General features: G+C 37.2%; 1 protein-coding gene across 2 annotated transcripts in view; it reads right to left on the reverse strand.

Annotated features, from left to right (window-relative positions):
- The window catches only part of CDON (cell adhesion associated, oncogene regulated), a 116,139-nt gene that overhangs the window by 58,291 nt on the left and 44,192 nt on the right, over nucleotides 1-13,656 (reverse strand). For both annotated transcript variants that reach the window (XM_037841902.1, XM_037841903.1), the window contains exons 4-8: nucleotides 12,765-12,911; nucleotides 11,819-11,962; nucleotides 10,873-11,157; nucleotides 9,283-9,552; nucleotides 53-406 (exon numbers count right to left, since the gene is read on the reverse strand). In XM_037841902.1, the coding sequence (XP_037697830.1) occupies nucleotides 53-406; nucleotides 9,283-9,552; nucleotides 10,873-11,157; nucleotides 11,819-11,962; nucleotides 12,765-12,911 (1,200 nt within the window). The remainder of the gene's footprint in view (nucleotides 1-52; nucleotides 407-9,282; nucleotides 9,553-10,872; nucleotides 11,158-11,818; nucleotides 11,963-12,764; nucleotides 12,912-13,656) is intronic.

Genomic DNA, 13,656 nt, shown 5'->3' on the forward strand with positions numbered 1-13,656 from the left:
CCTCCTATAAAAGGAAACTTCAACTGAGAAAAAAATACTAAGGGCAACTCACCAACTGTAAGGAATGCTTCTGACTGCGTGGTGCCATGTTTGTTTGTAGCTTCGCAGATGTATTTCCCAGTATGCTCCTGAGTAACAGCCTGAATGTAAAGAGAGCTTGAGCCGGCTAGGGACATGATGAAGTAGGCAGGCTCCAGGTGAGAGCCTCCAGGCCTTCCTAAGTGTGATTTTCGGGGTTTAGATCTCAGAACTTGAGAGGGGTGGTTAGTCATCAATCCACGACTGTCGTACCAGCGAATGGCCGGAACTGGCCGTCCGGTAGCATTGCAGGACAAAGTAACAAAGTCTCCATCCATCACCTCTACACTTGCTGGTGCTGAATTTATAACTGGCTTGGATCCACTGTCTAAAAAAAAAAAGCAATTCACATACAAGAAATTAAGAACATTATGTATATACAATGCAAAATAATTTCATCCTATCACAGTAAATGTGAGAGTAATGGTTAGAACAAAGATATGCCCCTCCTGATTAGTTTCCTTTTCAATGTCTCTAAGTAAAAATGTCAATAAAAGGTAGAACTTTTCCTAGTCTTGGGCTCCTGGACATTTCCTAAGTAGACTTCCTATCCTTCAGAAAGAAGGAAATGTATATAAAGAAATCTATTGAGAGCTTTTCAATAGGTATATTATACATATTTAACTCAGTAAATATAGAACATGTGAAGCCAAAATCTGGGTCCTTAAAAGCAAAAAAGATGTAAAGAAGTATAAAACTAAAGAATATTCTTTTGAGAAAATGGTCAATTTCAGGGGAAAAAAAAATCTGATTACCAAAAGCCATACAGGGGAAACCAGATCTGAATAAAAGTTGATAAACATATTTGTCATCTATATGAACAAAACTCCTGTTTCAAAACTAAAGTGGCACCAACTCGTCTCCTTTTGGTCCCAGGTCTTCTCTGGGAGTATTTTTACATGAGCCTACAATGGAATACTGATCAACACAAGTGACATTGTCTCCAGCAGATCTCTCTCTTTTCCCAATCCTACTGAAGTTCAACTTCCCACGGTTAATAAAACCAACCAACACTTGGTATTATCAGACTTCTGAATTGCTATTTAGTGTGTGTAAAAATGCTATCTCACTGATCAAAACCTGTATTTCCCTGAGTACTTAACGAGATGAGCATCACATTTTCCCTCCTCTGTGAAATACCTTTTGCCAGTTTTTCTGTGGGTCATTTATCTTTTTCTTAATGGTTCAAAGGAGTTCTTTACAGATACCAGATATTGTTCTTTTGTTAGTTACATATGTTACTATTATCTTCTCCCAGTTTATTGCTTTTCTTCTCATTTTCTAATGGTATCATTTAATAAAGAGGCTGTTTTAATTCCAATGAAGTCTAATATATCCATTTTTTAAAACAATTTAGGCTTTTTAAATGTCTTGTTAAAGTTTCTACCCACAGAGCATATAGATAGTCTATATTTTCTTTGAAAGTTTTTACATCTTGCCTTTCATATTTAGCCCTTGAATCCACTAGGAATTTAGCTTTGTATGTGATGTGCTTTAGGGATTTAAGTACACATTTTTCTCCAATTTGATAACCAAGTATTCCACATCATGACCTGAAATGGATATCCTTCCCCTGGTGATCTGCAACACAACTCAGTCAAGTCCTTAAGTGTAAATGTCTTTTGGGCAGTCTTTAGTTTGTTCTACAAATCTATCCTGCCCCAATACAACAATGCTGTAATTAATATAGATTGTTATTAAGTTTGAATACCTGGCAAGGTAAGCCCCCACATTCCTTTTCTTCTTCTTTTAGGAGTTCTTAGCCATTTGGGGGCTTTTGATCATCCATATAAATTTTACAGTTTGTCACGATACTCAAAATATTCTGATGAGATTTTAATTGGAATTGCATGAATCTACTAGAACAATTTTGGAAAGAACTGACAACTAGCCATACAGTAGTGAATTTTGGTGTCCATGAACTGGTATAATTTTCCATGTAGTTGAGTCTTCTTTAATGTGCTAATGTAAAAAGGTGATTTCTTAATTACATTTAAAAATTTATTTATTGTTGGTGTATAGACAGGCAATTAATTCTTTGTTGGCCTTCATCCAGCCACCTTGCTAAACACTCTTTCTAATAATTTGCCAGCAAACTATTTGAGGTTTTCTATGTTGAAAATCGTATCATCTGCAAACTAATAGCATTTAGTTTCTTTCTTTATTATCCTTACATCTTTCCTTTCTTTTTCTTGTACTCTGTGCTGGTTGAGCTCTCCAGTATAATGATGAAGAGAACAGATTTTAAAGGGAAAGTTTCTAACATTTCTCCATTAAAAATAACGTTTCCCCTAAGTTTTTGTTAGATACTCTTTATCAAGTTAAGAAAGTCCCCTTTTATTTCTAGTTTGTTATGAGTGTCTAATATGAACAGCTACTGGATTTTTTCTAATGTTTTTCTGCCTCTAGTACAATGATTATATTGTTTTTCTTCTTTTTTCAATAAATAGTGTGAATGATATTTTAAATTTTATAATGGGGTACTGGTGTATTTTCATATTTATACATTGCTGGCTTGCTCATATTTTACTTGCGATTTTTGTACCTGTGTTCATAAATGACATTGATCTTTAATTTTCCTTTCTAGTACTATCCTTCAGTGATTCTGTAATCAAGATTATACTAGCTGGGGAGTGTTTCTTCTTTTCCTTTTCCCTGGAAGAGTTTATATAATATTTGGAATGGTCTGTTACATGAAAGCTTGGTAGAACTTCTCCATCAGAACATCTGGCCTTGTGTTTTCTTTGTGGGAAGCCTTAATTAGGTTTCTTTCACAGTTGCAGTGCTACTCAGGCTTTTTATTTATCTGTAAGTCAGATTTGCTAAATTATATATTCCCTAAAAATCTGTCCATTCTTGTCTATATTTGTAAATTATTAGCGTAAAGTTTATCAGTCTTATCTTCTTTTTAATCTCTAAAAGACTTGTACTTATAGTCCCATTTTTTTCCTAAAATTATTTGTACATGCTTTCTTTGTTCTTGATTAATTTTGCCAAAGATTTTCCCATTTTATTAGACTTGTTATAAAGAACCACTTTTATCTTTGCTGATTCTATTTTATCTATTTTCTATTTAGTTGAATTCTGTCCTTATCTTTATCATCACCTTTCTTCTGCTTTCTTTGAATTTCTTCTTTCACTGAGCTCACTAATTTTCAGTCTTACTAGTTTTCTTTTATAAGAATTTAAGCCTATAAATTTCCTTCTAAGTTCCATTTTTGCTGCATCTGAAACTTGGATGTGACATTTTAATTATTATTCAGTTCAGAGTATTTTAAATTTCCATTTTGATTTCTTTTTTGAAACAGTAATTGAGAAGCATATTTTTAAATTTCCAAACTCATGGCAATTTTCAAAGTAATTGTCATTTTGTTATTAACTTCTAAATTAATTACACTAAGGTCAGAGAATGTGGTCTGTATCATCCTGTGTCCTCAAAACCTGCTTTAAAGACTAATATTGTAAGACCTCACTAATGTAAAATTACTACAATGAGCAGATGCTGAGAATTGAATTCGAGAGCATAGTTACCAGGGTGTAGAATATGGGCAGAGATTGGGCAACTGACTATGCAGAAGTGCGGAGTGTTCAATGAGGCTTGTTGTAAAGGTTCATAGACTGTAAGCTCTCGTAGCAATTGCGTCTATTCCTGAGTTTTGACTGTTATTTAAGAGACATTTATTTGGTACAGAATTCATATGCTCTGTAGCACATTTTCTAATATAATCTGTATGGTCAGTTTATTTAAACAACATGGTTGCGTGGAACCTAGAATGGAGAATGAGATCTTGTTATTCTGTACAAGTTAATATGATACCCCAGTGAACCCCAGAGTACTTTGGGCAGAAAATAATAAAGTATTTGCAAAGTCCCCTTGAAGAACTGGGGAAAAATGTAGAAATATTAAACTTCCTCACCTGGCGAATTCCTGATATTCCTGCAAGCACTAGGGAGTCCCAATTTAATAAGTCAAGCCCTCGATCTTGGGGCTTGCCCTTATGAAACTTATTCCTGCAAAAGAGAAGCTAAGCCTACTTATAATTTGCCTAAGAGTCACCCCCAGAGAACCTTTTTTGTGGCTCAGATGTGGCCTCTTTCTCTCAGCCAACTCTGCAGGTAAACTCACTGCCCTCCCCCTATGTGGGACATGACTCCCAGGGGCGTAAGTCTCCCCAGCAAAGAGGTACAGGACTCCCAGGGATGAGCCTGGACCCGGCATCATGGAACTGAGAAAGCTGTTTTGACTAAAAGGGGGAAAAGAAATGAAACAAAATAAAGCTTTGGTGGCTGAGATATCTCAAATAGAGTTGAGAGATCAATCTGGAGGTTATTCTTACACATTCTATAAATATTCCTTTTTAGTTTCTAGTGTATCAGAATAGCTAGAAGGAAATACCTGAATCTGTTGAGAGGTAATCCAGTAGACTTGATTCTTGATGATAACCGTATAACTACATAGCTTTTATTGGTGACCATGTGATAGCGAAAACCTGGTGACTGACACTCCCTTCAACCAGTGTATGGGCAGATGAGTAATAAAATAATGACAAAAATATATAAATAATAGAGGAGGATAAAGGGTATGGGATGGTTTAGGTGTTTTCTTTTTTTTCCTTTATTTTGGAGTAATGAAAATGTTTGAAAATTGATTGTGGTGATGAATGCACAACTATATGATGATATTGTGAGCTACCGATTGTTATACTTTGGATGGATTATATGGTGTGTGAGTGTATCTCAATAAAATTGCATTTAAAAAAAAACTTGCTTTAAGGCCCAGTGGACTGGATAGTCAAATGTTATGATATTCCATGTGTACCTAGGATAAACAAGCAGTCTCTAATTGTTAGGTGCAAGGTTCTCTAGACATCCCATAAATCAACACTGTAAATTGTATTGTTCACACCTTCTGTCCCTCTACAGATTGTGTGTGTGTGTGTGTTAGACCTATCAATAATTGAGAGAAGTATTTGGCAACCAGTCTCCAAAGATGGTTCCCCAATGAACCTCCTAGTCCTCATGCCCTGCTGGAGTTTCCTTCCCCAAGAACCTGGGCCAGCCTGTGAGTCACGTTTGACTGATAAAAGGCAGTGGAAGTGATGTGACATGACTTCTGAGGTTAGGTCCTAAGAAACTTTGCAGCTTCCACCTGGGTTTTCTGGCACACTTGCTCTGGGGGAAGCAGCCACCACATAAGCAGACTGACTACTCTGAAATTGCCTTGCTGTGGGGAAGGGCAAGCCAGCCAGAGAAACACAGAGAGATGCCTGGCCGGGCCCCAGATGTTCTAGCCATCTCAGCCAGCCATCGAGCATATGTGTAAAGAACTGGATGTCCAGTCCAGCTGAGCCTTCAGATGACTCTAACCGAGATTCTATCTTACCACAACCACATAAAAGACCTCAAGCAAGCGTTAACCTTACAGAACCATGAAAAATAATAATAAATTGCTTTTTAAGCCGCTCAGTTTTGGGGTAGTTTGTTATACAGCAAAAGTTAACAGGTATGTTGACATCACCTTTTATGACAACAGAGAGCAGGTCAACTTCTCCTTTTAATCCTAGCAATTCTTGCTTTACATATTTTGAGACCATATTATTGGGTGCTTATTCTTTTTAGTGACTGAAACTTTTATCATTTAAACGACCCTCTCCAGCTATAAAAATGATTTTTGTCTGTCTGATACTAATATGGAAATTCTGGCATTTATTTTGTTAGTATTTGTCTAATATAAATTATTTCATCTTTTTCTATAAATTTACCCAAATATTTGGGATTTGTTTTCTGAATTTTTAGAAAATCCAATCTTTCAATGAGTAGGCTTAATCCACTGAGATTTTCAGTGATTACTGATATTTGGGCTTGTTTCTACCATCATACTTTTGCTTTCTATTTGCTCTGGGGTTTTTTATATACTTTTTTTCCTCTTCTTTTTTAAAAAAAATTTTGTTGGCCTTTTTCTTCTTACATTTTGGTTCTCTTCTGTTGATCTGGTAGTTATGTCCCTCATTTCTATTAAGTAGTTTCCCTTGACACGTTACACAGAATACACAGCTTAGCAAAGCTCAGAATAAAGCTGTTTATCCCCATTCTGACCAATACAAGGACATGGAAACACTTTAACTCTGACATACCTTTTTTTTGTTGGTATTTTAGATCTCTCTTTCTCCCCCCTGTGAATAAGATATCTATTTTAAGCAGATTTGCCTACATCTTTATCAAGTTCTTTGTTCATCATTCCTTATACTTTCAACCTTCCTTTTAGGATCATTTTTCTTATTCCTGAAGTACAACCACCTTTACAAATTCCTTCGATAAGGATCAGTTGATGGTAAATTCTCCCAGTTTTTATCTTTCAAAAAGCATCTTGATTTCACCCTCATTCTTCAGACATGGTTTTTCTCCCAGTATCTTTAAAATCATCACATTGCATTCAGTCCTTAACCGTTGCTACTGAAAGTCTGCTGCCCATTTGCTATTCCTTTGCAAGTAATCTGTCTTTTCTCTCTTGCTGCTTTTAAGATCTTTGTCTTTGATGGCAATTTCACTACCATGTGTCTAGGCTGGATTTCTTTTCATTTACCCTGCGTGGTACAGGCTGGGCTTCCTGAATCTTTGACATCTTTCATCAAGTCTACAAAAAGTCTCTCCTTTCTTCTCCCTACTCTCTCCTCTTGGATCTCTTGAAGAGTCTTATTCTGTACCCCCATCTCTTAATTTCTCTTTCCTTGATCTTAATCTCTCCTTGTCATTCTGTATTGGAAGACAGATGTCAAGAAATTACCCAGCTCACTAAACATCTCTTCTCTTATGCCTTTTCTACTGTTTAAAATTTCCACTGAGATGCTTAAGTTTGCTTCTCTTGGGAACTAAGGACTCCTAGACCTGGGCTACTACAGCCTTTTTCCGGGTCTCCGGGTTCACTCCTGGAGCCATTTCCCACCTTGCCATCATCTCAAGGCCCAAACTAAGGACCCACACCTGCTCTAAGGGGAGCCCCACCCTGCAGGTGGACTCATCCCTCACAACTCTGTTCAATGCTTATTTACCCTTCTTGTGGCCAGGCCTTGAGAACTCATTATTTCCTGTGAGCACCACAGCACATTAAAATTTATACCTAGTTATTTTGTAGTGGGAGGACCCTCCCTAAGCATCTAATCTGGCATGCTACCAGAAGCGTTATTTTTTTTTACAGTTAACTACACACTCTATTTGTAAAGCTATTGGCTAGATGTGCTCTCAATAGATTTATCTGCTGCTATTGGACAATGGCCACCAAATTAGAAGGTACAAATTTATAATATATTTACAAGGAAAGAATGGATTCTTTACACTGTTGAACAGGTAGGGAACATAATCTGAAGAATAAAGACACATGAGAAGTATAAAATACTGAGATACCCTAGTTTCCTAAAGACATTTTAGGCAATTTATAACAGCAAAATATTTGCAAGAAATATATGATCTCATAAAAGAAAAAGAAGGATAAATTTGTCTGTATAGTATCAGAAATGTTTGGATGTTAAAAACAAGCAAAGTTAAAAGATAAACAAAAAATTGTAAAAAGATACTTATAATTCATATCACAGACAACAAAAGATTAATTTCCTTATTATATAAAGAACTCCTATAAGTCAATAAGAAAAAAGATAACTTCATTTTTTAAATGGGCAAAAGACAATGACCACCCAGTGCCCCAAGAAAGCAAATTCAAATGGCTCATAAACATATGAAAAGATGCCCCACTTCACTCATAATAAAAGAAATACATATTCAAAGAAGTTTATTTTACATATCAGAAAACTTACATGCCCTACATTGGAGAGGGTACTAGAAAACAGGCTGGTAGAAGCATAAACTGGTAAATGATTATGGAGAGCAACTGGGTAATATCTATCAAAGTTGCCAATGCCCATATGCTTTTATTCAGCGAGTTCATTTCTAGGAATGTATTTTGCAGAAACTCATACATGTACAAAACAGCCTATGTAGAAGGATATTCTTTATAGAACTATTTGTAATAGCAAAAGACTAGAAACACCCATAAATAATTGACTAATCACATTCTTTACAACCATACAATGGAATTCTAAGCAGCCATTTTTAAAAAGGAATGTGAATACCTTTTATGTAACATATGGGAAGATGTCCAAGATATATGTTAAGTGAAAAATCTGAGTAAAGAATGCTGCACTGTTCATGAAAAAAAAAAAAAAAAGACATTGTTATAAAATAAATACACACTATGGGGTGTGTGTGTGTATGTGTGCATGTGTGTGTAAATTTGTAACATTAACTTTTTAAATATAATCGTAAAACTGTAAGCAAGGAGGAAATTGTAAATTAACCTTAAATGTAATCTTAAAACAAGAAGTAGGCAGGGGGTGAAAACCTTTAGTCTCACAAAAGAGCAAGATGTAAATGTCAAGTCTGCAACAATATGTAAATGTGAAGTTTGCACCTAAAAATAAGCTTTCATCTATGGTCCCCAGACCTCCTAGGTATAAATAAAGCCTTTTCATCTATCTCCCTAGTCACCCGGGGGCACCTGTCACAGGTGTCAGCAAGTTCCTAAAGGAAATAGGAAATAACTAAATTACTGAAATTCTCCAGACCTCTGTTACATGTTAACTAAAATGATTAACTTCCCTTGTCTCTGATGGGTATAAAAACAATTGAAGAAACACTTCTGGGAGGCTGATTTGGGAAAGCCTCCTATGTCCTCCCGCCACTGTAAATAAACCCTCTTTTTCTTTTCAGTCTGGTTTCAGCGTGACTTCTATTGGCTGAGCAATAAACCCATACTTGGGAAGTGCCCCTTCAACAAATACTTTTATATGCACATACAAGGATATTCAAGAAACTTATAAAACTTGTTAAAACTAGTTAGTTTGGAAGAGGGGACCTGGCTGGCTGGGGAACAAAAGTGTGAGGGAGCCTTTTCCATATATCCTCATATCCTTTATAAGGATATATCCATATATCCACATATCCTTTTAAACTATGCAGTATGTATTGAATGAACTTGATTAAATAACGTTGCTTCTTCGTGGAAATGCCTATCTGCAATTAGAAAGGAACATGGAAAATGAACATGGTTCTGTGATGGTGATAGGATTATTTTCTTTTAATAAAAATGATTCCATTTTTAATCACGACAAAAGCCTACCTTTTCAGTTCATGATTACATGAACTAAAGCCTACCTTTTTCAATTTCAAGTCTCCCAGTAGACTGCATAAATCCAATCCCATTATCTGCTACACATTGATATAGCCCAGAATCTTCCATGGTAACACCAGTGATTTTGAGTCCATTTCCTGAAGTTAGATGCCGAGGGGAAGGTTGAACGGGCTGTGCATTATGAAACCAGGTGCGGATGGGGGCTGGGTTCCCATGCACCTCGCAGGTGAAATGCACTGTGGCACCGAGAGACACTGTCTGATCCTGCAGTCCTTTAGAAATCGAAGCATGTTCTGAAAATAATACATACCAATTAAACTCTAGCCCTCAAGATGTACTTTTTAAATTTTCACAAGTCATATAAAATCTTCTCTCCACCAATAACTAGTTAAAACCAGTTTGCATTGTTTACTCGCATTCTCCCATCTGCTGTGGTCATCAAGAAAAAATTAGAAATGTATTTTGACTTTCCTCTAATAGGATATATAAATCATATGTTACTAATAAGTCACAGTCTCTTTTTATAGAACTCTCCACCCACTCACCTCCCACCAGCACACACAAATGTACATACACACACACACACGTACACATAAATAGTTTCTAATCCTGAGCTTCTCTTAGCATTTGTTCCAGGAGACTGGTTTGAAATAAAGTATAAGTTTCATTGGATTTCCCACTAACCGGGAGCCAAAGCAGGATGATGTTTATTTAGCGGTTAAATTCTTTTTACGGTAAATTCTACTTTGAGGTTAGGTGTGTACTAGGCAAAAAAAACTTGTTTTAGGACTTCTAAAGTCACTTTTTACCTAGACAAAGTAAATCATTCATTAACATGTATACTGTAGACCAAATTAACTGACTATGTATGTTAATCCCATCCTAATTATCACTGAACTTTAAAGCCCATTATGTATGCTTAGATTAATTCCAGCCTTGCTGGCCTACATCTGGCCAGTGTTGGAAATAAACACCTGCAGAGGATCTAAAGGAATTACATTTACCATAAATCCATTTTCTACCTATTTTTCTTTTCTGGTTTTCAGGAAACTCTGTTTTGATAAAGGAAAATATTATGTGTTGCCACACATAACAGTGAGATAGGTAGGCGGAAAAAAGGAAAGAAAAGGACTAACTTTGAGGTAAAGAAACGAAAAGAATAACTTTGAATATAGAAATGTGGGTGGAAATAATGCAAATTTTATGAGTCTAAAAGGTAAGCTGACTATAGGTGAAAACATCACAAAAGGAAAAATAAAATGAAATAGAGAGATTTCATGACAAGATATTTTCTCATCAGTTGGATACTACACACTGAAGTAGCCCAGAATCTTCCATAGTTTTTCTACTGATCTCCAGGTCCTTTCCCCAGGTTACAAACATGGGAGAACATGCTTTGCACTATGTAAACAGGTTTGGGTGAGGCTCCCAGGAACATTGTATGTGAAACGTTCTGTGCCACCCAGAAATACCTCAGTCCTTTAGAAAAATGAAGCTTGTTCTGGCTACCAGTACTGATATTTCACTTCTAGTTCACTAATAGATCTTCCATGCAAACATCCATTAAAACAGAAAAATAGCCTGACTGGGAAAAAAAAAGGATAACATCTTACCAAGTACATTAACCATGTACGTCACATGTTTCATGTCCCCAGGCTTGTTTCCCACCGTACAGGAATAGTTTCCAGAGTCCGTCGGGCCAATGCTGTCTGTGGTGAGATGAGAACGCCACCTTCTCCACCTGCCAGCCAGCACGTCCTGGCCATCCTTGAACCAGTGCACCTGAGGAGCTGGGACCCCACTCACCACACACTCCAGGGTCACAGGGCTACGAGACGGGACAGATAACGTCTGTGGAAGGCTGGGGTGGAGGATGTGGAAATCCCCCGAAGAAGGGCCTGGAAAAGGAAGGGGAAACCAACAATTTCATAAGTGTTCGCTTCCAAACTCTTCCCTAGCAAAGCTGTGGGCATCCCCATAAATGGTGCCAGTTATTCTTATGCTATATTTAGTTTATACAACAAAATCTAGGTAGTAGCTAAATTATTGTTAGTTGAACACTGGAATTAAAAGATTTCATGGTCCTTTGGGACAATTTTGGAATTAGCAGTTTGGAACTGTGGAATTCTCTAGGAGTTCAGAAACCACTATCTCATTGTGCTTTGGCCACTGGCACTGCATCAACTCAACTCCCATGATTAAAAAATACCAGTTCAAAGAAACAGATATAGCTTTATTTTTTGCATAATTCATAGTCAGTCACCAATTTGCTCTAAAGTTATATTTTCTCTACAATTTCTTTATATTTGGCAAAGGGCAAAGTTCTCCACATGTATTCACTCTGTCACCTTGGCCAAAATTCTCTTCTAAAATGTTGATATATATTAAAAACATGAGCAGTACTATTCTCAAATGCATTCGTGTGTTTATTTTTTTAATGATTTTCTTATGATAAATAGAATGTGAAAGAAAATGGAACTCTTGTTTCCCAACTTTTTATGAGGAATACTTTTGAGGATTTTTCCTTTTCTAGTTACCACTATTGTCTCAAATACTTACGACTCACAAGGAGCTTTCGGCCAGTGGGTTCAACTTTTAATTCTTGTGTGACAGGGTTAAAAGCTGCACACTTATATGATCCCCTGTCTTCCAAGGATACATTCAAAATATGAAGATTTCCTGATGGTAGGATTAGATAATTATCTGAGGAAGAAAGGGGACTGCAGTTAGGCCTCTTCCCTTTAGGAAAGGTGTCACCATACAATTGTACACCAACAAAGGTTTATAGCTGTAAGTGCAGACATAAGACCAGAAGCAACAAGCCAACAAGGAAAATTCATTAAATGAAGGAAAAGGAGAGTAAAGGCAGAAAAGGAGAAAGTCAACAGTCTGAGAAGTAACCCAAATCAGAAGCATCAGAAGCATTTTAGCCACAGACCACTCATTGAGAATAAAGAAAACACAAGAAACACGTTTAGCCCAAGGTACAAGGAACACCCTACCAGCCTGTGCAAACTTCTACCTATAGCACTGATCGCTCGCTCAGTCCTCATCCACTGTTTATTTATTCACTCATTTTTTCAACTAATATGTACAGAGTGCCTGTTCTCTGGCCTTGGCACAATGACACAGCCACAAACCAAGCCGACAAAGGCCCTGCGTTTGGGCAGCTTCCATTCCAGTGGGGAGGAGAGGGAATAAATAAAAAACAAGTAAAGAAAAAGATATATCCCACAAAGTCAGCTGTGATAAATTCTATGAAGGAAAACAAAGCCTAGGTGCTCAGAGCAGGTCTTCTTGGAGGACCCATAAAGAACCTGAACTGAGGGAGCAAACCCCGTGGTCTGTAACCATCCTGATGCCCTTAACCACTGGACTTCCTGAGAACAGACAATATATCTTACTGATTTTTGTATCCACGGCACCTAGCATGCACAGCTAGAGAGCAGGTTGCTCAATGAGCATTTGTACTGCATGCGCCATTGGCTTTACATAAAATTCTCACCTGTGGAGTGTTTCAGCCATTTTCCCCGGATTTTATAGCGCACCTCGGCTCTGGGGTTGCTATCCGGTACCTTGCAGCCAATGAAACCAGTACTTTTTTCTTCTGCTGTAATAATATGCTTTGTTGATGAACCAAAATCACCAAGAACTAAAAAAAAAATAACAATAATAATAAAAAAACAACTGAATCCTCTTTCCTAGAGGAAATTTTAAAATGTGATACAACGCCAGCAGCATGGCCTTTTGGGGCAGCAGATCCTACAGAAAGGAGCACCACTCTTTGACCTCAGATGGCAGCCACGGCAGGGGTGCGTGGCTGAGGACACAGAGCTAAGTCCCAGCACCCTTTTCCAGAAGCCACTGCTTCCAGGGGACTAGAAGAAAAACAAATTGCTCTTAAAACATCCAGGAGAACTAGAAAGCATCTTTCTTCCCATTCTGTCAAGATAAATCCTTTTCAATCCAGCCCCTCATCAAAACTATCTTTATTCTTTTTGTACCTACCCATACTAAAATAAAACAGTTCAGGGGAATTAACTTAGGACATCGAAAAACAAAGTATTATACTCTTTGAATTATCTGAATATACCAACTTGGGTCTCAATTCTTCTCAGCTTAAGTTTACTACAGATGGAGCCTGCACAGAGCAGTTCTTTATTATCTCCAATGCTGAAAGCATTCAGCAGCCTGCCACTAGGAATCCAGCCCTCCAATGTGTGTGCCTTGGAGCTGTCCATGGGTCACAGCTCTAAAAAAACATTTACTCTTCTCAGTTATGACAGACTCACTACTCCTGGGGAATCCAGATTTGTTCTGTAAATAGGGGTGCCCTCACAAAGAAGTTTTCCATTACTGGAAGCCATCACCCTTTGAGAGGCAGATGGCTCAAACTC

The sequence above is a fragment of the Choloepus didactylus genome, chromosome 6 (genome assembly GCF_015220235.1).
Source record: "Choloepus didactylus isolate mChoDid1 chromosome 6, mChoDid1.pri, whole genome shotgun sequence".
NCBI classification, from domain to species: Eukaryota; Metazoa; Chordata; class Mammalia; order Pilosa; family Megalonychidae; genus Choloepus; species Choloepus didactylus.